Genomic DNA, 22,924 nt, shown 5'->3' on the forward strand with positions numbered 1-22,924 from the left:
TAAATGCTGCAACCTGCTATGTAAGTGATCAGTGCAGCTGCTTAAATTTCAAACCATCCAAGTTCAGTCCAGTGGGCAGGCCTGATTAGTAAAGGTTTTACTGTTGAACCTGGCTAGATCTTAAAGGGGAGAGACTTTTGGGGAGGGGGTGGCAGGGGAAAGGGGAAAGGGTGCTTAGGAAGCTGCAACCTTGATGACAAAGAGTCCCTTTTCTTTTCCATCTTCTCTCTAACACCCCAATTCTTACAGTACTCTCTGGGAGTGTTGCTTTCTTTGGGTCCCTCTCACGGTTACCTTCTCCGTAAAGACACTAGGGAGGTCACGTTAGTGTATGTGCAGGCTTTTGTGTGCTGCTGCGAGCACTGGTGCTGGAATACAGGATGCGGCTAAGCACGGTGGTGATGAGTGCAGAAGGACGTCGGTGCCATCCTTTGCCTCTGCCAGCGGTGCTGTGTGTGTGTTGAAAGACCTGGGTCTGCAGTACACCAAACGCGCGGGTTCCAAGCATCTGTATAGAGATTAGATGCTGCAGGCTTCGCTGCTTTGGGATTTAGAGGTTCAACACGGGACAGGGAGCCTTAAAGTGCTCGCGGCCAAGTCAGAGAGCCTCGGGGTAGGGGTGGGGATTGGCGGAAGCTGAACTCTAGCGGTGGCGGAAGTGCAGCTCCGCACGGGCAACATGGCGGCGCCCAGGGGTTCCTCGTTCGAGTAGGTGGCTGGTTGCAGAGATCCGCTTCAAGTGGCTCAGGCGGAGAACCCAGGAGCAAGGTGTCCGATTACTTTGTCATAACCTGCTTGGAAGTCTTTGCACAGCAGTGGCCGAGACTCCTGTGTTACGAGACCCAGGGCATAGTTCTTCATTTTCGGTGGCTGACAGGTGTGATCCAAGATGCTTAAGTAGAATCTTAGGCGCTGTCTCCGTTTGTGTCGTCAACGTAAAGGCTGCGGTGTAAGAGGCAATTCGAAAACCCAGTAAATCCATCGTTAGTTTTCCTTGGCTTCCGAGTTCATCTGTAGGAGCCATCCTTATTGTGATTCAGGGTGTAACTTGTAGCACAAATTGATTTTAGACAAATCTCCCCTGCAGTTTGTGGGGGAGTACATTTGCTTCTTTCCGTAGCACGGAACTAGCTGTTTTCATTCACTGAAGTTTACTTATATAACAGATACTGTGGTAGGCATGTTTCGTGCAATGATCTTTTATTATTGTTTTGAAAGGTTTCGTTATCCCAGGCTAACTTGAAACTCCTGATCCTTCTGCCTCAACTTTCCAAATGCTAGGATTACCAGTGGCCTAGCCCTGTGCATTTTTTAGTTGAAAATGAATTTGGAATAGCTTAAATAATTTGCCTAATTTCACTCTAGGAGGTAGTGGAACTGTTATTTTATTTCTGGCTCACTGATTTCAAAATGAACTGCTTAGCTACCCACATCAGCCACAGCCGTGTGTGTGTGTGTGTGTGTGTGTGTGTGTGTGTGTGTGTGTGTGTGTGTTTACTGGGCAATGAAACCAAGGCCTTCTGCATGCTAGGCAAACACTTTGCCACTGACCTACTCCTGACTGCTCACACAAACACACACACACACCAGAGAAAACTCTCAAAAAGCTTTTTTGGGGTAATGCTTTTATTTTTGTTTTTGTTTTTTACTTTTTGGGGACAAGGTTTTGTCATATTATTATTGTCTTGAGATTCTCAATCCTGCTTTAGCCTCCCAAGTGCTAGGGTAACGGGTATAGCCAATCACAGCTGACTTTTGGTACTGTTCCTTAAGTTACACACTCATGGGATTATTTTGACATTTCTGGTCTCTTTACCCTTGTGTTAGGTATGTTTTCTATACTGGCCTAGTAAGTATAGTTATTGCATCTAATCCTGCATAGGACTGGGCAAAGAGTAAGGGACTTGTCTGGCTTGTCTTTCCTTGCTTCTTGTCCTTAGCTTTTAGAAGACAGCTGGTGTAGTGTACTGGACTCTCCCATGTGCCAGATTTTTTATCTTTTTTTTTTTTTTTTTGGTTTTTCCAGACAGGGTTTCCTCTGTGTAGCTTTGTAGACAGTACTGGCCTTGAACTACATTTTATTTTTATTACATTATTTGTTTAATGTATTTTGTGGAGGTAGGCACACATGCTGGTGTACTTGTGCAGGGCAGAGGACAGCTTGCAGGAGATGGTTCTTTCTTTTGACCATATGGGTTGGGGATTCAATTCAGGTTGCCAGGCTTGGTAGCAAGTGTCTTTATTGGTTGAGCTGTTGAGCCCTTGTTGATTTATTTGTTTATTTTCTTTGGCAAGATCTCTCTCTGAAGACCAAACTAGCCTCAAATTCACAGAGATCCTCTAGCTTTTGCCTCTCTATGGCGTGTGCCACCACACCTGGTGAATTTATCTTTTTTAAGTGTACAATTCAGTGGCTTTTTACTACATCTATAAGGTTGCTACCAACATCATCTAATTTGAGAACATTTTGAGAGTTTTGTCACCCGCAGAGTGTAAACAACCTAAATTAGCAATATGTCCTTTTTGGTTGTTGTTTTGTTTCGTTGAGACAGGGTCTCATTATGTAACCTTAGCTGTCATAGGCCTCACTAGGTAGGCCAGGCCAGCCTCAAACTCACAGAGATCCACCTACCTCTGCCTTCTGCACCACCACACCCACTCTTGGTTTTTAGTACAGGGTGTACTGTATCGTAGGCTGGCTTTTGAACGTACTGTGTAGCCAAGGATCACCTTGAACTCTTTACCCTCTTGCCTTCACTCCCACATGCTGGGCTTACAGGTGTGTGCTACCACCCTTGCCTTGCCTATAAGTAATTTTACTAGATTGATGGCCAGGGACTGCTGAGGGAGAAAGAAATGGAAAAGAGGAGTGAGTTCACATGAACTCAGAAAGAACATAACCAGTGCTTGCTTATAAAGTTATTGTTTTATTGCTTTTAGGGGTGAATGAGAGTGATTCTCCACACCAGGAAAACAGTACTGGAAGGAGTCATACAAAGGTTACAGCTTGAGTGTCATGATGCTGTCCAGACCAAAGCCTGGAGAGTCTGAGGTGGACCTCCTGCGCTTCCAGAGTCAGTTCCTCGAGGCTGGTGCGGCACCCGCAGTGCAGCTGGTGAAAGGAAGTCGGAGATTTGGTGATGCTCATCCAGACCAGCTTCCACGGCAGGACCGTCGGGATGTGGTGATGCTGGACGGTGAGTGCCTGCAGGCATGGCGTGAGGAGAGAGGAGTCAGCCTGAGGGAGCCCACTTTCATGCTGAGGTGGCACAGTTCTGCTCTAACTGTAACCTCTGTTGCTGAAATTTTGTTTTTATTTTTTTGTATTTTATTTTGTTTGCAGACAAAGGGTCTCATTCTGTGGCTCTAGCTTGTTTGGAGCTCACTATTTAGCATAAAACGATTTTGAACTTGTGGCAGTCTACTGCCTAAGCCTAGCAAATCCTGGGATACCAGGTGTATCTCCCACCACACGCTGCTCTGCAGCTCTACAGCTCCATTATATAGATGGAGAAACTGCTCAGAGAGGTTAGTGTTATACCCAAGATAACACAGCGTGAGCCAGGACCCACAGCAGCTGTCTTCTTTTCTGTTGCTGCCCCAAGCCCTGGTATTTTCTTAGGAAAGTGTGTATATACTCAACATTTGGATTCCTTCTATCAGATCTCCCAGATTTGCCCCCAGCTCTGGTGCCTGCTCCTACAAAGAGAGCCAGACCCAGCCCTGGCCACCCCCTGCCTCATGATGAAGATCCTGAAGAGAGACTGAGCAGGCATGACCAGCACATCACCGCCGTCTTGTCTAAAATTATTGTACGTGTTAGCACAGCTGGGTGGGGCAAACATCCCATTTGGGGAAGGAAAGGGTTTGTGAGTGGAGAGTGCTGAAGAAATGTAGACTTCTCCACTCCAGTCAGTTTGGAGCTAGGTTAGAACAACCTAGACTGGATCCAATGTGGGTTCATGAACCCCTGGAGTGAGGGTCCTAGGGCCAGTGGACTAGGGTTCAGCCTGGAGAACCCGTGCATCTTCACTGCTTTGTGTTTTGTTGCCACAGGAACGAGATACAAGTTCAGTCCCTGTGACTCTGCCTGTGCCCAGTGGTGTTGCTTTCCCTCCTGTGTTCCATCGCTCACAGGTGAGACAGGTAAGCAGGGTTACCTTCCGTGGGGTCTTAGGGTTTATATTGCTGCAGCAAAACGCCATGCTCAGAAGCAACCTGGGGATGAAAGGGTTTATTTCAATTACATTTCCATATCATAGTTCATTTTGAAAGAAGTCAGGACAGGAACTTAAACAGGGAAGGAACCTGGTGTCAGGAGCAGATGCAGAGGCCATGGAGGAGTGCTGCTAACTGGCTTGCTCCTTATGGCTTGCTTGGCCAGCTTTCTTACAGAACCCAAGTCCACCAGCCCAGAGGTGGCCCCACCCGCAATGGGCTGGGCCTTCCCCCATTAATCACCGATTAAGAAAATGCCCTATAGCTAAATCTTATGGAAGCATTTCCTCAGTCGAGGTTTCCCTCCTTTCACATAACTCTGACTTGTGTCAAGTTGGCATAAAACTGTTCGGCACAGGTAGTGCTTAGGGAATGAATGAGTCTCAGTGTAAATTTTGTCTAGTACTTTGGGAAAGTCCTTTTATTTTTAAGACTAAGCTGGGTGTGGTGGCACAAACCTTTAGTCCCAGCGCTCCAGAGGCAGAGGCTGGCAGATCTCTGTGAGTTCGAGGCCAGCATGGTCTACAGAGTGAGCTCCAGGACAGCTGAGGCTATGCTGAGAAACCCTGTCTCAAAAAACAAAACCAAAAAAATTTTTTGAACCTTATTTGTATGGGTGGGTAGTGCACACAAGTGCTGGTGCTTGCAGAACTGAGTTGTAGGTACTTGTGAGCTGTCGACTGAGGGTGCTGGGAATTGAATTCAGGTCTTCTGGAAGAACAGTGTACCACCATATCCCAGAAGTTCTACTTTCTCTGAGAAGGTTTCTTTCCTCTTTGACCCAGAGCCTTGGTTAAGGAGCTAAGGAAGAGCAGGTAATTAATATCAGCAGCTTGGTTTCTCTTTGCCCTGTAGGGGAAAACGGCAGCATCCGGTAAGAGGAGCATCTTTGCCCAAGAGATTGCAGCAAAGAGGATGACTGAAAACAGGGTCTCAGCAGCTGGGGGAGTTGTCCCCAGCATAGACCCACCAGAGGGTGAGTGTTGCTGGGCTGAAATGATTGAGTTTAGCTTTTTGTTTTTTGTCTCTTATAGATGAACTTTTATTATTTATTTATTTATTTTGGTTGTTGGAATGGAGCAGAAACAGATCTAATGTATTCCATCTAATGTATTGACCTCACCCTGTAATGGAGGAGGATTTTAAAATTGTGATCCTCCTGCTTCTACACATGTCATCATGCCTGATTTATGTGTATATAGGGATTAAACCCAGGGCTTCGTGTATCCTTGCAAGGATGTGTGTGTTAACAACAGAGCTACAATTTCAGTCTCTCAAATGTACATTTATTTATCCTTTCTTTCCTTTTATCTTTCTTTGCTTTCAGAGGTCCAAGTTCTGTTCTGAGCACCTAAATGGTGACTCATCTATCCATAACTCCAGTTCCAGGCTAAATAAATCTTAAAAAAATTTATTTTTTTATTTGTTTATTTTGCTTTTCTCTGTGTAGGCCTTGCTGTCCTGGAACTTTGTTGACCAATCTTGCTTCAAATTCACAAAGATATGTTTGCTTCTGCCTCTCAAGTGCTGAAATTAAAAGCATGTGCCACCACCACCTGTCAACAAAATTTTTTAAATAAAGAAAGAATAAATAACAGCTTGGCATGGTGGCACACTCCTTTAATGCTGGCACTCAGGAGGCAGAGGCAGATGGATCAGGCCAACCTAGTCTATGGCTCCTTCAAGTATACTTTTTAATTGATTTTAAATAGAAACTACTAAGGGAGGGTGAGTAATTAATTCTGCCCCTAATCCTTGAGAGCTAATCATCCACACTATTAAAAACCAAGGCATTGGGGCTGGAGAGATGGCTGAGTGGTGAAGAGTGAGTACTGAGGGGAGGTTAGAAGTATCTGGTAGAGACTGAAAGATATTGGCCAACTTTTCATTAATGATGTGAACTACTAGGGAAGGGAAGAGCGTGGGGTAAACCCCTGGTGGTAGATCCTATGTGGGGCTTTGCTGATTCTGTGGGACGTCTTCCCATGTAAGTCTTAAGGGAAGAGTGAATGAGAAGCTGCCACCTTGCCTCCCCAGAGTTCCTAGAATGCTGTGTGGTTTGCATTCTGTGTCCAGGAGAGTCCCAGGGCCTTCACTGGTCTTATTGAATTGATCAGAGGGTCTAGGTAGCTCCAGGAAGGCAGAATAATAAAACTGTACACTTCTTTCAGGTGCTGTGCCCTCTGAGACTCCCTCCTCTAGGGACAAAGGCAGCCAGTTTCCAGAGGGCATCCATGACTTCCACAGATCAAATCTGGTCACAGGGAAGGGGCTGAGCAGCCAGGCGTCTGAGCAGGAAGTCCAGACCATCCACGAAGAGAATGTAGCAAGACTGCAAGCCATGGATCCCAGGGAGATCCTGAAGGAGCAACAGCAGTTACTGGCTCAACTTGGTATGGGTCCTAGGTCTTCCTACTGGGGTCAGGCTAGGAAGGGGTCACCGCTTGTTGGGGAAGACCTACTGTGAGTGCCAGGCACTTCGCTGTGTGTTTCTTTATTTTGGTATTGGGATTGAACCTTGGTCCTTACATACTGTAGGAAAATGCTGTGCCATTGAGCTATACCTGTGGCCCCTAAAGGAGTTGAGGGAAGCATGGGCCACTAAAGTATATACAAGTACAGGACAAATGTGTTTTGAGAATTGATCTAGTCAGTGGCATTAGAAATTGATGTGCTATATGTTGAATACTTTCATGCATTTCTTCTGTTTTGTCCTGGGAAAGACATGGTATTAACTTAATTTTACTAATGAAAAAAAAAAAAACAAAAACAAAAAACAAAAAAAGTAGCTGGGTAGTAGTAGTGCATGGCTTTAATCCCAGCACTCAGGAGGCAGAGGCAGGAGGATCTCTGAGTTTGAGGTCAGCCTGGTCTACAGAGTGAGTTCCAGGGCAGTCCAGGCTACACAGAGAATCTCTGCCTCAAAACCAGAATTAACCCAGACTCTGCTGCTCAGGTTGGTACAGGTCTTTAATCCCAGTAAGGGAGAGGAAGGAGGACCAGAGTTCATGCTCACCTACATGGCTAGTTTGAGGCCTTCTGTGTCTGTGAGACCCTTCCTCAAAAACATAAACCTTGAAGCTGATGAGGTCGCTCAGTGGGTACAGGTGCCTGCTGAGCCAGCTTGATGGCCAGGGTCTGATTCTTGGAACCCATCTGAAGGTAGAAGAGAGAACAGATCCCACTAAGTTGTCCTCTGACTTCCACATGTACATCACAGCACACATAACCTCCCCATACCCCCAGTAACAACTTAAAACAGCAACAACAAAAAATATTTCAAAGGGGAAAAAATGTGAGGCTCAGAAATTTAAGAAATTCCCCCCAAGTCACATAGATGGTGAACAGTATAGAACGGATTGATGGGTGGAAGTGGGGGAGTGAAACCCAGAGCCTTGCACGTGCCAGGCAAAGTGCTTTATACATCTAGTCCTATGGATTGGATTTAGATACAGATACAGGGTTAAATCTGAGATTTAGTGTCTGTCCACGCCTGCCCCATTATGTATACTACAGCAGGTAGTATTACTGTATTACCTGTTGTAGTTCATGCTATGCTTTATTACAGCTGTACTTTTTTCCTTTAGTGTAACTACAGTACTTCCTGTTATACATGTGATAGAGTAGTGTGCCACAACTTTCCTCTGGTCAGTCTTGTTCCCACTATATATTGAGCACATGTGTAGTATGCACAACTTTCCTCTGGTCAGTCTTGTTCCCACTATATATTGAGCACATGTGTAGTATGTATTCAATACAAACTGATTGGGAAAAAATGAAAGAAATTGTTCGGCTAAGTGCGTTCCTTTCGGCTCTAGTTAACATTTGCTAAAACCACAGCTACTCCAGACTTCTCACCTGGTGGTACTCAGTGGTTCAGGCATGTGGAGAACAGGGACCATGGGGGATAGGCCCCAGGCTACACAGTGTGGGCTGGCAGAGTTATCAAAGGGCCACAAGAGAGTGAGTGCAGGGGTCCTGGGCCAAGACTGGGAGCCAGTTTATCCTGTCCTTGGCACCCACCCACAGGTAGGAGGCTTTCTGCAAGTGTCAGGCGTGCAGGTGGCTAGGGAGTGCCCACCCCTGCTTCTAATTCTCTCCACCTTCACCCTAGACCCCAGCTTGGTTGCCTTCTTGAGATCTCATAACCATGCCATGGAGCAAGCAGGAACAAAGGCCACCAAGGAGCATAGCCCAGGAAGACCCATCGTTCCTGTCACCACAGAAGAGTCCATCTTGTCAACTTCTCCCAGCGAGCCCAGGATGGAGGATAAGCTGGAGCCGAGAGTCCCAGGTGTGGAAGATAGACAACTTCGTTTGATATGTTAGAGAGGAAAGCTGGGCAGTGGTGACTTATGCCTTTAATCCCAGCACTCACGGAGGCAGAGGCAGGCAGATCTTGGTGAGTCCAAGGCCAGCCTGGTCTACAGAGCAAGTTCTAGGACAGCCAAAGAAAAGTAGCCAGGTAGCTCACACCTTTAATTCTTGCACCCTTGAGAGGCAGAGTCAGGTGAGTCTGAGTTTGAGACCAACCTGATGTCTGCACATCAAGTTCCGGGACAGCCAAGGCTACAAAAGAGGGCAGTGGGCTGCTGAGGTGGCTCAGAGGATAAAGGTGCTTGCCACCAAGCCTGACAGCCCGAGTTAGATCTCTGGAACCTATGTGGAACAGCGCTGAAAAAGAGAAGAGAGCGTATGTGGGCGGGGTCTTTCTTTTTAAGGGGTTCTTTGCACCTGCAAAGGATGCTGCCTGAGTGCATTCTGTCAGGTGACAAGGGCAGGCCAGCATAATGCCTGAATCCTTTCCCTCATACACAAAATGAACAAATGTTAAAAAAAAAAAAAAAAAAAAGAAAGAAAGAAAGAAAAAGAAAAGTAGAAATAAGCTATCCTTTCTCCTTGGCTTGCCGATGGGGAGATAGGGGAGATGCTCCTCTGCTCTACCCTTGGACATGGAATGTTAGTCGTCATTAGTGCCTGTAAATTGGCTCAGCTAGTCCTCATTTACATCTTCCTGCACACACTTCTGTTATCTTGTCCTGTTACCATGACAGGCAGCAAGATGTGACCGAGGCTTCCCCCCCCCAGGCTCTACCCCCCCCCAGGCTCTCCCCCCCCTCAAGCTCTCCCCCTCCCCCAGCATCTTCCTGCTCTCGCTGCAGGTGCACAGCTCTTGCTTCATCCCTCTCCTTTCGGTTGCAGGGGGATGGCAGGGCCAGGGCAAGGGGGGAAGAATCTGATACAGGACTGCAGACATGCTAGACCAGAAGCAGAGGCCAGTGGAAGCATTTTATTTCCCAGAAACAAGATTATTCCATTAGGGATTAACAAAAGAGGAAATTGAATTATGATCCGGAACCTCCTGCTCCTGGAGGACTGCTGGGCCAGCCAGGCAGGTTGAGTGGGGGTGGGGTGGGGGTGAAGAAGCTGGAGGATGTGGTAGAGGTGTTTCAATATCCTGCAGCATTGGAGCTGCATAGCTGCCCTCTTCTTTGACCCTGTTCCCTTGCCCCTTCAGTGGTCTGGTACCAGAGAGAGGACTGTTGTACCTTCCTTGGCATGTGGTGTCCTGTCTTCTTTTTCTGTTCTTTCTTTTGTCCTTTCTCCTTCAAATAAGTTTTTGGAGTCAGCTAGGGGCTTGAGCCAGGACTGACTGTGTCTGCTATAGTTGAAACATTCGTCTAGTTCCTAGGGGTTCCAGCCTCCAAGCCATACCATTTAGCCTTAGCTGAGGGTAGGAGCTGCTAGATTCAGTGCAGGGGCCCTGTGGTAGCTGCTCTCTTCCAGTGGGGAATCTTACAGACAGATGAGCTGAGGGCCTGGAAGAATACTGTGCTTCTCCCTCCCTAGCACTGAAACTGCCTGTGACCCCCCACAAAGAATGGCTCCATATGGAAACTGTTGAGCTGGAGAAGCTCCGCTGGACCCAGGACCTGCCCCCGCCCCGGCGACAGCAAACACAGGAGGTGAGGGGAACCAGGTGGTTTGGGCTGCTGCCCTTCTGCCCAGTACTGAGCCTTGAGAGACAGCTCTTCTGTGCTCTCAGATTCTCTCCCATCTCCTGCCTGGCCTTAAGGAAATGAACTTCGTTTCCAGGCAGAGATAGAGCCCAGCCCTGATTCTAAAAGGCTTGAGGTTAAGGTGGTTGAGTATGGACAAGTTGCTGCTGCGCCAAGCCCTTTTCTGTCTCTTAGAGAATGCAGGCCCGATTCAGCCTTCAAGGAGAGCTGCTGGCGCCCGACGTGGATCTGCCCACCCATCTGGGCCTGCACCACCATGGAGAAGAGGCAGAGGTAAGGCTTGGGACCCAAAGAAGACTGGGCAGCTTTTGGTAGGTGTCTAACAGAAGAGGAGCTCTGGTCAGTTGCCTTTGACCTATGTGCCCTGTTCCAGCTCGTGGCCTTGCTGTCACCCAGTTTCTTAGAGTCGATGCTGTGCCTCCTACTGTCATCTTGCTCTGTTCTGGAACTCAAAGCCAGGCCTTGCACGTTTTCACTCAGGCCATCCCATCCCTCTCCTCATGGGGCTGCCATCCTGTTTGCCTCTGACCTAACTCAAGCCATCCCTTACCTTGGAAAGTTGCTCACAGAATGAGGTCCTAGCTCCTCAGCTTGGCAGGGTAGTCTAGGTCCTCTAGCTCTGCCTCCTTTACCTCTGCTATACCACTCTGCTGACGTGGCCCCACAATAGCCCTATTTTCACAGCCTAACAGGACTCACTCCAAGGATGTCTATACTCTTATCCCACGTTGGGCCATTGAAGCTGTGCCCACCCACTGAGACCAGATTCCTTTTCCACATTAAACATAAGCTGCTGGGCCTGAAAGATGGTCAGTAGTTAAGAGTACCACCAGCTGCTCTTTCAGAGGTCATGGGTTCAAATCCCAGCACCCATGTGGTGGCTCACAGCCATCTGTAACTATAGTCTTATGGGATCAGATGACCTCTTCTGGTGTATGGATAGATGTACATATAGAAAAAAAAATCCACATAAAGTAAACAAATCTGTACAAACAAAATCATCAGCTACTGTATGCCTGTTTGCTTTGTGCCACCATTGCTATGTCCATGCCCTGTATTCTTTATCAGCTTGAGGCTCTAAGAAGGAGAGCAGGGATATCACTTGCTTATGTTGCCTTTTTCTCAACACCTGCCTGGGCATTTGGGAGTCACTGCCCTGTGTCTTAGTTCCTTCTGATGTTTTGTCCCTGCACCAGAGAGCAGGGTACTCTCTACAGGAGCTGTTCCATCTGACCCGTAGCCAGGTGTCCCAACAGAGAGTGCTAGCATTGCATGTATTGTCCCAGATCATCAGCCGGGTAAGTGGACTGCTGGACTGGTCCTTTCTAGTCCCACCCCATCCTTCACCCCTTGATCTTAAACTCTTTTTCTTTTCACTATGGGTCGTACTAGGATTGGGACAAATGCAGGGTCATGGGACAGCAAAGGTTCTATACAACTTCTGCATCTTCAACAGAGTTTTATCCCTCTTACCCCAAGGCCCAGGCTGGTGAGTTTGGAGACCGCCTAGAGGGCAGTATCTTGCGCCTCCTCTTGGATGCTGGTTTCCTCTTCCTGCTGCGCTTCTCTCTGGATGACAGGGTGGATGGTGTCATTGCAGCAGCTGTCCGGGCTCTTCGTACTCTGCTAGTAACTCCTGGAGATGAGGTATGTCAGGGATAGGAGTGGGGTTCAGGGGTGGCAGGGTTCTGCTCCTCATTCAAGGCTTGCAGGCAGAGTGGAGACTAGGGAAGCAGGTGGCAGCCTCTTCTCAACATCAAAAGCCTGGGAGCCTTGCCTCTGCTGTTTGTGCGTGTCAGGAGGGGGAATATGGCTCTACCCAGAAACCATTTCTTGCCTTTCCATCTCTTCCTGCCTCTGCCCCATCCTCTGGCAGGAGCTCCTTGACAGCACCTTCTCTTGGTATCATGGAGCTTTGGTGTTCCCTCTGATGCCCAGTCAGGAGGACAAAGATGATGAAGGTGAGGATGAAGAACCTACAACTGGAAAGGCAAAGAAGACCCCTGAGGAAGAAAGCCGTCCTCCACCCGACCTGGCCAGACATGATGTCATCAAGGTAGAGGGAAATGTGCACTCTAGTCCTTGACCCAATGGGCAGATTTGTTGGGCAATATCAAGACTATTGTCTCTACCTCATGTGGCAATGGGTTTCTTTTCTGAGTCCTAGGGGCTCCTGACTACCAATCTGCTGCCTCGGCTGCGCTATATACTGGAGGTGACCTGCCCAGGACCCTCTGTGGTTCTTGACATCCTAGCTGTGCTTATCCGCCTGGCCCGACATTCCCTGGAGTCAGCCACGAGGGTGAGAGGGAAAGGAGGGCAATGAATAGGCAAACAACCCCATGGCTCTTCCTTCTTTATTTTATGGCTTTTGTTATCATTGTTTTTGTTGCTGCTGTTGTTTTGAGATAGGATCTCGTTACAGCGCAGACTGGCCTAGAGCTCATGGTGTAGCTCAGGCTGGCCTGGAACATGTGGAAATCCTTCGTCAACATCCTGAATATTAAGATTTAGGCATAAGCGAGTGAGCTGTGCCCAGCTGATGGACTTCATCTTCGTCCTCTCTGCCTCCCTTTTCCTCCTGTCTCCTGCAGGTCCTGGAGTGTCCTCGGCTAATAGAGACCATAGTTCAAGAGTTCCTGCCTACCAGTTGGTCCCCCATGCCGGTGGGGCCTACTTCCAGTCTATATAAAGTGCCCTGTGCCGCTGCCATGAAACTGTTTAGAGTACTGGCTTCAGCTGGGAGGAATATTGCTGCCCGACTGGTAAGCAGGACACAGGACAAAAAAAGGAGAGCACATAAGTAAGATAGGGCTGGTTTGAGCTGGATTAAGCATGATCAAAGACTTCTGAATAGCTACGTCACTCAACCTTCCTCTTCCTTTCTAGTCCAGTTGCTCAGAAATTCAACAGAAACCATCAGGCAGGAGCCTGGGCACCTGGCTCTGTTGGACCTATTCTGGTCTCCTAATGTGGGGAGGGTTCTCTGATGCAAACCTGATCCAGAGTTACTACATACAGCACTCATCACCTGTAGCCAGGCAGAAAAAGTACCTAGCAAACACTGTCTAAAAAGAAGGAAAAAACACACTAGTCAGTGAGATGGCTCAGTAGGTAAAGGCACTGTTGCCAAGCCTGATGGCCTGAGGCCTGACTCCAGAACCCACCTGGAAGAAGGAGACTGTGACAGTGAATTTCGTTTGAGTTCCATGTGCATGTGAGCACCTGTAGCCCCCAACAAATGTTTAAAAAAAAAAAAAAAAAAGATGAAGGAGGGGCCCGAGGTCTTTCAGCCCTGCCATAGGCCCTACTGCAGCAGAGACTTAGAATGGGACCAGCTTGAGCCTGTTTCCAAGAGGGAGCCCGATACTAGTTGGATGATCCCAATACCACACCTTGTGCTTGCTCGTCCTCAGTTGAGCAGCTTTGACTTCAGGAGCCGTCTGTGCCGATTCATCGCTGAAGCTCCACAGGAACTGGCCTTGCCACCTGAGGAAGCGGAAATGCTGAGCACAGAGGCCTTCCGTCTGTGGGCTGTGGTTGCTTCCTATGGCCAGGGCAGTGACCTTTACAGGTGAGGAGGGGCAAGAAGTAGGCCTCTTGTAGAACCCTGCTGTTATTCCTTGTGTGTATGTTCCTTCAGTTTTGTTCCAGATCCCAAGGAAGGGAGGCCAAGAGTGATGAGGGGATATCTGCTGCATGATGGCTTGGGAGTTAGGACCTTCTCGGAAAGAGAGGGTTAGCTGCAGTCTTGGACAAAAGCTAGTATATTGATGAAATCAGATGTCAGTTCCCTGTTGTGGGGCATCATTGAAGGGTTGCAGCCTCCCCAGTTTTCAGGCCCTAGCCTTGTACAGTGTCTCAGTCCTGGGGCTTTCTCCGTCCTGATCCTCTTTCACCAGATTGAAGCTCCTGGCAGGGCAGTGCTTTGTGCTCTCATCTTGGTTTCTTCATACAGTGAAGGTCCGTTGTCCTTCCCCAGGGAGCTGTACCCAGTGCTCATGCGGGCCTTGCAGACCCTGCCTACAGAGCTCAGCACCTGTCCCCCACAGCCACTGTCCATGCAGCGGATGGCCTCTCTACTCACTCTTCTTACCCAGCTGACCCTGGCAGCTAGCAGCACACATCCTGAGCCCACCAGGTAGGCCAGCTCCGAGCCTGCCAGCAGGCATGCCCAGAAAGGATGGGAGTGCTCCTCCACAGGGAGTAAGGTGGCCAGATCCTCACCTTTGCCCCTTTTGGCACTCTGGCAGTGGCTCTGCTGAGGCCTGTGTGTCGGCCATCCCTTCTTCAATCACCTGGACACAGGTATCTGGACTTCAGCCACTGGTTGAGCCATGTCTAAAGCAGATCCTAAAGTTGCTGCCCAGACCTGATGTGTGGAGTGCCCTGGGCCCAGTGCCCAGTGCCTGCCTGCTGTTCCTGGGTGCCTACTATCAGGCCTGGAGCCAGCAGGTGAGTGCAGCCTGCCTGCCTGCCTTCCTCTGCATCCTGCCCACTTCCTCCTGTTCTGACTCCACTTGTGTTTCCCAGTGGAGCTTCCAAGAACCTTGTTAATGGGACCAGAGACCCCTAGCAGGTACATCTATGTACCGCTAGATGTGTACCATAGCAAGCTCAGGGCTGAAAACATGGGTGTTTGGGGGCTGGAGAGATGGCTTAGTGTTTAAGAGCACTCCCAGAGTTCCTGAGTTCAGTTTCCCAGCACCCACTGGCAGCTCACAACTGTCTGTAACTCCAGTTCCCAGAATTCTGACACCTTCACACAGATATACATGCAGGAAAAACACCAATGTGCATAAAATAAAAAATTAATTAACAAGAAGGAAGAAAAAAGAAAAGTGGGTGTTTTGGCCCATCAGCTCAGTGACCCTTTGGTCTTCCAGTCAGGCTCGTGCCCAGAGGATTGGCTTCAGGACATGGAGCGCTTGTTGGATGAGTTCTTGCTGCCATTGCTTAGTCATCCTTCTCTGGGCCATCTGTGGGATTCCTTGAGGTATGTTCTGTGTGGAATGTGCAGAGGAGGCATGTCCTCTCCTGAGGGGCTCCTGGGTCTCCTAATCCATCCCAGGACGTGGACCCTTAGGGGCTTGGAAGAAACCCAGATTCCCAGCAGGGAAAAGCCCTTGGGCCTCTAAGGAACACAGTGATCTGCACAGCTAGGTTCCGGCTTGCATTCACCAGACCAGAGTCCCCTCAGCATCAACATTCTCCCTGCAGGCACTGCTCCCCGCTCTGCAATCCGCTGTCCTGTGCTCCTGCTCCTGAAGCTGTCCCCAGCCTTGTGTCACTGGGCTGTGCAGGAGGCTGTCCCCCTCTCAGTGTGGCTGGCTCAGCCTCACCCTTCCCATTCCTCACTGCCCTCCTCTCTCTCCTCAACATTCTGGTCCGGACCCACAAGGGGCTTTGTGGACAGGTAAGCTTTGGGTACCTACTCAGAGGCCAGGCATTCCCTACCTCAAGCTAGCAGGGGCAGGAAAAGAGGGAGGTGGCCAGGAGAAGGGAGGGGGAGGTGGCCAGGAGAAGGGAGGGGGAGGTGGCCAGGAGAAGGGAGGGGGAGGTGGCCAGGAGAAGGGAGGGGGAGGTGGCCAGGAGAAGGGAGGGGGAGGTGGCCAGGAGAAGGGAGGGGGAGGTGGCCAGGAGAAGGGAGGCCTCATTTTTCTGAGTGGCTGGGAGAGGCCAGCTGTGGGGGAGCCCTAGCAGATGGTAGAGTCAGTTTCCAGATGTGCACACTCTCTCCTCAGCTGGCTGCTGTGTTAGCTGCTCCAGGGCTCCAGAACTACTTTCTTCAGTGTGTGGCCCCCGTGCCTGCCCCACAGCTCACACCTTTCTCTGCCTGGGCCCTGCGCCATGAGTACCACCTGCAGTACCTGGTGCTCTCCCTAACCCAGAAAGCGGTGGGTTTCTGTCTGCAGAGTCAGCCCCACCCTGCTGTCCCCCCTGCTTCTCTGTTGCCTGTACTGTTTCCACTAGACCATGCAGTCCCTACTTTAGTCCCTACTCCCTGATTGATACCCTCCATCTTTCTGTTCATACCCTCAGTCCTCTCTGCTCTGTACCCTCCATGCTGCCCTCCCTGCACTGATAACACCATCTTCCCTCCCCAGGCAACCCTGAAACCAGAGCTAGTCGCCAACACTGCCCTCCATCATGCCATGGCCTTGGTCCTGCTGAGCCGGCTGCTGCCTGGAAGTGAATACCTCGCTCAAGAGCTGCTGCTGAGCTGTGTGTTCCGGCTGGAGTTCCTGCCGTGAGTCCAGGGGTTTCCGGCATCAAGTGCTTGGCACTTTTGGGTGCCGCTGAGTTTTGTTAACAAAACAGCATCTTAGAGCCAGGAAATCTAGGCTTTAGTCTCTTTCCTTCATATATTATGCTTTTGTTATTCCCTCAGTGTAGTGAAGATGAGGCTACTCATCTTCATCCCACCCAAGAATGGTAAGACTGAAAGTATGACATTGGCTTAGAAAATGGTACATGAGCTAGGGATGTAGTTGAAAGTAGAGCACCTGTGGCATGTATGAGGCTCTGACTCAACTGGGGGACCTGGCATGGTGATGCACACATGTCATCCCAGCACTTGGGAGGTAGCAGCAAGAGAATCGGGAGTTCAAGTCCAGCCTTGGCTACCTGTCAAGTTCTGGGTCAGCCTGGGATATATGAGAATGAGACTGTCTCAAAAGTAAACAAATAAGTAAATAGGAGCTGGGTGGAACACACCGTAATCCCAGTACAGCTAGAGATCAGGCACAGAAGTTTAAGTAAACTTGCCTCTGTCCTGTCTCCTAACTGCTATGCAACATTGTGGTGTGAGAGGAGCAGAAAGACACAACACAGGACTGGATTTGGAAACCCTAGCGAGCTGGCACCGCTGTCTAGATGCTATGGTTCCAGCCCTCAGTTTTGGCTTTTGTGTCCTTGTTACAGGGAAAATGCATCAGGGGGTCCAGAGGCAGCTGACTTCTCTGATGGACTGTCCTTAGGGAACACTGGGGATCCTCAATGCAGACGAGGAGCACTCCTAGTTCAGGCTTGCCACGATCTCCCCAGCATCCGCAGCTGCTACCTGGCTCAATGTTCACCAGCCCGAGCCAGCCTGCTGACTTCCCAAGCCTTATACCGTGGGGAGCTGCTGCGAGTCTCAAGCCTGCTACTGCCCGTTCCTAAGGAGCCACTGCTGCCCACTGACTGGCCCTTCCAGCCACTGATACATCTCTACCATCGGGCTTCAGATACTCCCTCTGGGCTTCCTGCCGCTGACACTGTAGGCGTCGCTGTGAGGGCCCTACAGTGGGTGCTAGTTCTGGAGAGCTGGCGCCCTGAGGCCCTCTCGGCTGTGCCTCCTGCCGCCCGCCTGGCAAGGCTCATGTGTGTGTTCCTGGTGGACAGTGAGCTATTCCGAGAGAGTCCTGTACAGCATCTGGTGGCGGCTCTTTTGGCACGGCTCTGTCGACCCCAAGTCCTGCCAAGCCTCAACCTGGACTGCCCACTCCCTGGCCTGGCGTCTTTTCCTGACCTCTATGCCAGCTTCTTAGACCACTTTGAGGCTGTCTCTTTTGGGGACCACTTGTTTGGGGCCCTGGTCCTCCTTCCTCTGCAGCGACGGTTCAGTGTCACCTTCCGCCTTGCCCTCTTTGGGGAGCACGTGGGAGTCTTGCGAGCCCTAGGCCTGCCACTGACTCAGGTATGTTCTCAGCCTCTCAGGGCTGCCTAGGACCCCTGGACCCCTGTACTGGACACTTGGGGGCAGTCCTGAGCCGTGCGGAGCTATGGTGGGCCTCAGTTCCTCATTTTACTTTTTGGGGGCTTTGAAGGCTCCAGGATGGTAGAGAATAGAAGGGTTTTTACCGTGGTATCTGGCACAGAGTAGACATTCATAATAACAAGGTTTGGCTTCTGCTTGTAGACGCCTACAGTCTAGATGAAAGACAGGCCAAGACCAAAACCAAAACCATCCTTAATTACTCAAATTCTTGGCATGTTAAGTTAGAGTTGAGAATTTTTAGAACAATCAAAGTAGGCTTCCCATAAGGAAAAGGTGTTATGGGGTGGGGGGAGTGGTTTGACCTGGTATGGAAGTTTGGGGAGAATTTGACTCTTTTGAGAAATTTCTGTGGAGCACTTACTGGAAGTAAGGCTAAGAAACAAAGTCCTAAAGGGTGGTCAAGCTTACACTTGGCGTGGTCCATGTGCTCAAGAGGCAGAGGCAGGCAGATCTCTGTGGGTTTGAGACCAGCCTGGTGTACATAACAGAGTTCCAGGACAGGCAGGACTATTACACAGACAAACTCTGTTTCCAAAGACGAAATAAATAAGTAAATAAATAAATGATTAAAATAAATAAGTAAATAATAAAAAAAGTTTCAGAGTCAGGTGTGTGGTAGTATACACCTTTAGTCCCAGCACACCACAGGCAGAGGCGGTTGAGTCTTTTTGAGTCTGAGGCCAGCCCAGTCTACAGAGCGAGTTCCAGGATAGCCAGAACTACATAGAGACTCTGTCTCAAAAAAAGAAAAAAAAGTTTTGAGACTGTGTCTTTCTCTGTAACCCATGATTAGCATGCACTTCCAGTCCTGGCTCAGTAACAATTGCTTTTATTTGCATTTTTTCTAGTCTCTTTTGTATACTTGTATATTTTTATAAAATTGGAATTTTTTATTTAGCCTTACATCATAAGTGTTAGCTATCATTAAATATGTTTAAGAAATCAATACTGACTGGGCAGTGGTGGTGCATGCCTTTAATCTCAGCACTTGGGAGGCAGAGGCAGGTGGATCTCCATGAGTTCCAGGACAGGCTCCAAAGGCTACACATAGAAACCCTGTCTCAGAAAAATAATAATAATAATTAAAAAAAAAAAAGGAATGGAAGAAAGGAAGACAGACTGTTTGTATGCTGGGAATGGAACCCGAGGCTTTATGCATCCCCGGAAGTTGCTCAGGCACAAAGCATGCCCCAGCTCTAGTCTTTGCTCTTTAGCTTTCACCCATGCACTAAAGAAAGGAAATGTCTTTTCTTTCTAGGACCTGATCTCTGCCCTTATGATCTGGTCACGTGTGACCAGCAGCCATCCACTACTGTCCAATGATGCACATTTCCACCCTCGCCCTCAGCTTATCATTTCCATCCATACAGCTGCCTGTGCCCTTGGATTGCTACACAGAGCCTGCTGAAGACAACCTGCCTCTCCTTCAGCTCTACTTCCGGGCCCTGGTTACTGGCGCACTCCGTCCACATTGGTGCCCTGTCCTCTACACTGTTGCCGTGGCTCATGTCAATAGTTTCATCTTCTCCCAAGACCCAAAGACTTCAGTAAGTCACAGCTCCATATTCAAAGTGAAGGAGGGAGCCAGTGGGCCAGTTGGGGGGGAGGTGAGAATTAAAGTCCCACATCTTCCTCTAATGCTCCTAGGATGAGGTGAAGGCTGCCCGAAAGAATATGCTGCAGAAAACATGGCTGCTGGCAGAGGAGGTAGGATTGTGGGTATTGGGAAGGTGAAAGATTCAGGGGACTTAAGGAACCGAACCTCAACAGGCTCACCACCCACTTCATGGTTTTTGCCCTCTCTACAGGGTCTTCGGCAGCATCTCCTCCACTATAAGCTTCCCAACTCCAGCCTCCCAGAGGGCTTTGAGCTGTATTCCCAGTTGCCTCGCCTGAGACAGCAGTACCTTCAGACATTGCCCACAGAGGTGCTCCAGAATGGAGGATTCAAGACGTAGAGCTCTTGGCATCAGCTAGAGATGGATATATTCTCCTAGGGCTTGCCAGTGGAAGCCTGCTCATACAGGACATCATTTCATAAGGGAAAGTGGGGGACAAAGGAACACAAGGCTTGCCTTCCTGACACTGCATTGTTTATGAGCCTTTTTTAGAACAGAAGGAACTCTTTTTACATCCCGATACCGGAGCTCAGGATCTGGGGCCTCTGAGGGCTGTACTAGGAGTGGAGGGTGACTTAGCTGTTGACCCGACTGTGGGCACAGAACAGTCTGATTCCCCTCTCCTCACCCACCTCCAGTCTTCACCAGGCCAGGGTGTATGATTGCTGTGCTACCCGTTGAAATAAATTCTTTTCTAGTCTGGACTGGTTTTGTTGTGTTCAGAGTTGGTAGCAAGGGTGGATTATCTCAAGTAGAGAGGTGGTAGAAAAACATCACAGTTGGAGGTAAGAACAGTCTCCATCTGAAGATGGTAAAGATGTTTGTCCTGGAGAACTCTGTGTAGGACCCTGGAAGGTCAGGGGTCAGTGAAGCCAAATGCCAGCCTGATCTAGCACTTTCCAAATACCATTTCCAGTGGATTTTTTTTTTAAAGCTTATGTGTATGTATCTGTATGTATGGATGGCATGTGTGCAGGTACCCACGGAGACGGGAGGATAATGTTGGATCCCCCTGGAGGTGGTTATGATCTGTCTGCTGTGAGTACTGGAAACCAAACCAGTGTACTTACCTGCTGAGCTGTCCTCCAGCCCCACACAGTGGACTTTCCTTAGTAGGACCATGACTGGGAGGAGTAGATCAAAACATAAATTGTCTTATTTCCCTTTATTTACTTACTTTTAAAACAAGTGTGCACCACTGCCCTCAGCCTTTTAACTTTACATTACATTCTCTCTCTCTCTTCTCTCTCTCTCTCTCTCTCTCTCTCTGTGTGTGTGTGTGTGTGTGTGTGTGTGTGTGTGTAAGAAGTGAGGTTCAGAGAAGCACTTAGTAGAGTGAGTTCTCTTTCCACCATATGGGTCCCAGGGATCTAAGTCAAGCACCTTTCACTGGCCCTGTTTTATTTACATTTTGCTGGCCACAATCTCACTGGCCCTGTATTTTATTTTATATAGAGTTGCATGAGAATCAGGTTGGCTTTGAACTCCGTGTGTAGCTTAGGATGGCTTTGAACTGATCCTCCTGCCTTTACCTCCAAAGTGCTGGGATTATGGGCATGTGTCATCACACCACTTTCGAGGGTTTTTTGTTTGTTTGGCTTTCTCTGTGTAGTCCTGGGTGCCCTGGAACTCACTCTGTAGGCTACACTGGCCTCATACTCAGAGATCTGCCTGCCTCTGCCTCCCAAATGCTTAGATTAAAGGCATGTGCCACCACATCCATCTCAGAATTTACTAAGTAGGCACAACTTCAGTTTTCTCCTGTTAAAACAGGCATCAGCCACTTTCAATCCAGTAAATATTTATTGGGATGGTCCTCCCTCATCTTTGTTTTGTTTGTTTTATTTTTTACAAGACAGGGTTTCTCTGTGTAGCTTTGGAGCCTGTCATGGAATTCACTCTGTAGACCAGGCTGGCCTTGAACTCACAGAGATCCTTCTGCCTCTGCCTCCTGAGTGCTGGGATCAAAGGCATGTGCCACTACCGCCCTGCAGGTTCTCCCTCATCTTGATCCAGTGTGCCTCCTCCCATAACACACAAGAATATTATTTGTGCAGGGCTAATGACCTTGAAGGGATAGTTAGCATCCTGGGGAGTTCACACCCATGGATTTGAAATTAGCACTGGGTACCAGGTGACACCCTGTCTCTTTTCCTCTGCTGATGGTTGAAGGAGATGTTTTGCAAAAGATTTATTCTTGTAGGGAGTTCTTGTTTTTGTTTTTTGTGGGTTTTTGGTGTTTTTGTTGTTGCTGTTCTGAGACAAAGTATTACTCCAGCTCAGCTCAGGGTGGCCTGGAACTCATGGCAGCCCTTCCTCTTCAGCCTTCCAAGTGCTGGAATTACAGGCATGAGCCACCATGCCTGGTTTAACATTAGTATTTTGAACAAAAGATAGAGGATACAATACCTGTAGGCTTAATACAGCGGCCCTCTTAGTATGTGGCTGTCTTGTGACTTTCAGGCGTTTCCTAGTATGATTGGCAGGTGTGGACTGTGGCTGTGCTACTATGCATTTCCTAGCGGGTAGCGCTAGCACTTGGATCCCCTGACATCTTTCTTTACATTTTGATTAGCTTTCTGAAAGGAGGTCTCATGGAGCTCAGGCTGGCATCCAGTTTGATAGCAGAGGAAAACCTTGAACACTGAGTTCTCTCCACCTGGCAGGGGCTGGATTAGAAGTGTGAGCTACATTGCTGGAGTTCTCAGACACCTTGTCTAGTCATGGCAGTAACAAGTTGTGCACAGGACAACAGAACTGTGCGTAACAAATCCAGAAAATCATGTCCTGAGGTATTAGGATGTTCTTTCTGTCATGTGGTCAGAAAGGCACTGATAACCACAGCAATGACAAGAAATAATGCCTTACTGGGGACGATTTAAAGAGTACTCCTGCAAGGCATTGTGGTATATACATTAGTCCCAGCAATGCCACCAATAAAGCCATTCGTTCTGTACCTATCCTGAAAACCACAGAAGCTACTGCCATGGGCTAGGATGTGGCAAGCTGCCTCCAGGCTGCTATCTCAAACCAATAAAATAGGGCCAACTTGTTCTACCACGAACTCATCCTAATCGTTAGGGTGGCCAGCTGAAGAGCCAGTGGCAAGTGACTAAGAGCACTTCGGTGGGAGTTCAGCAGAGCTCCTCCCGGAAGCTCGGGTACCTCACTGCCCACATTCCCCGCCTTTTCCTCCTCTTGCTCCCTCCTTGACATGTGGGCGTAGCCAGGCCTGCTACAGGTCTGCAGGGTAGTGGGGGATGACTCTGAGACTACGCCCTTAGCTGGAATCAAAGGATCCTGCG

The 22,924-nt window shown here is 49.0% G+C and overlaps 1 protein-coding gene across 2 annotated transcripts; it reads left to right on the forward strand.

The window, feature by feature from the left end:
- The first annotated feature begins 630 nt into the window (after nucleotides 1-630).
- On the forward strand, nucleotides 631-20,323 carry Rpap1 (RNA polymerase II associated protein 1). 2 transcript variants are annotated; one of them, XM_051183665.1, is made up of 25 exons: nucleotides 631-768; nucleotides 2,941-3,197; nucleotides 3,664-3,812; nucleotides 4,057-4,146; nucleotides 5,074-5,194; nucleotides 6,390-6,611; nucleotides 8,333-8,512; nucleotides 10,069-10,184; nucleotides 10,413-10,511; nucleotides 11,435-11,536; nucleotides 11,718-11,885; nucleotides 12,115-12,294; nucleotides 12,406-12,540; nucleotides 12,833-13,003; nucleotides 13,655-13,812; nucleotides 14,221-14,379; nucleotides 14,492-14,693; nucleotides 15,125-15,234; nucleotides 15,459-15,654; nucleotides 15,983-16,135; nucleotides 16,346-16,488; nucleotides 17,163-17,919; nucleotides 19,371-19,547; nucleotides 19,648-19,707; nucleotides 19,809-20,323. In XM_051183665.1, the coding sequence occupies exons 2-25, from the start codon at nucleotides 3,017-3,019 to the stop codon at nucleotides 19,956-19,958; spliced, it is 4,179 nt and encodes a 1,392-aa protein (XP_051039622.1). In that variant the 5' UTR covers nucleotides 631-768; nucleotides 2,941-3,016; the 3' UTR covers nucleotides 19,959-20,323. The 2 variants fall into 2 exon arrangements, with proteins under 2 accessions (XP_051039622.1, XP_051039621.1); XM_051183664.1 differs by lacking the exon at nucleotides 631-768 and adding an exon at nucleotides 784-877.
- Nucleotides 20,324-22,924: the final 2,601 nt, after the last annotated feature.

This window comes from Phodopus roborovskii, unplaced genomic scaffold (genome assembly GCF_943737965.1).
Source record: "Phodopus roborovskii unplaced genomic scaffold, PHOROB, whole genome shotgun sequence".
Lineage (NCBI taxonomy): Eukaryota > Metazoa > Chordata > Mammalia > Rodentia > Cricetidae > Phodopus > Phodopus roborovskii.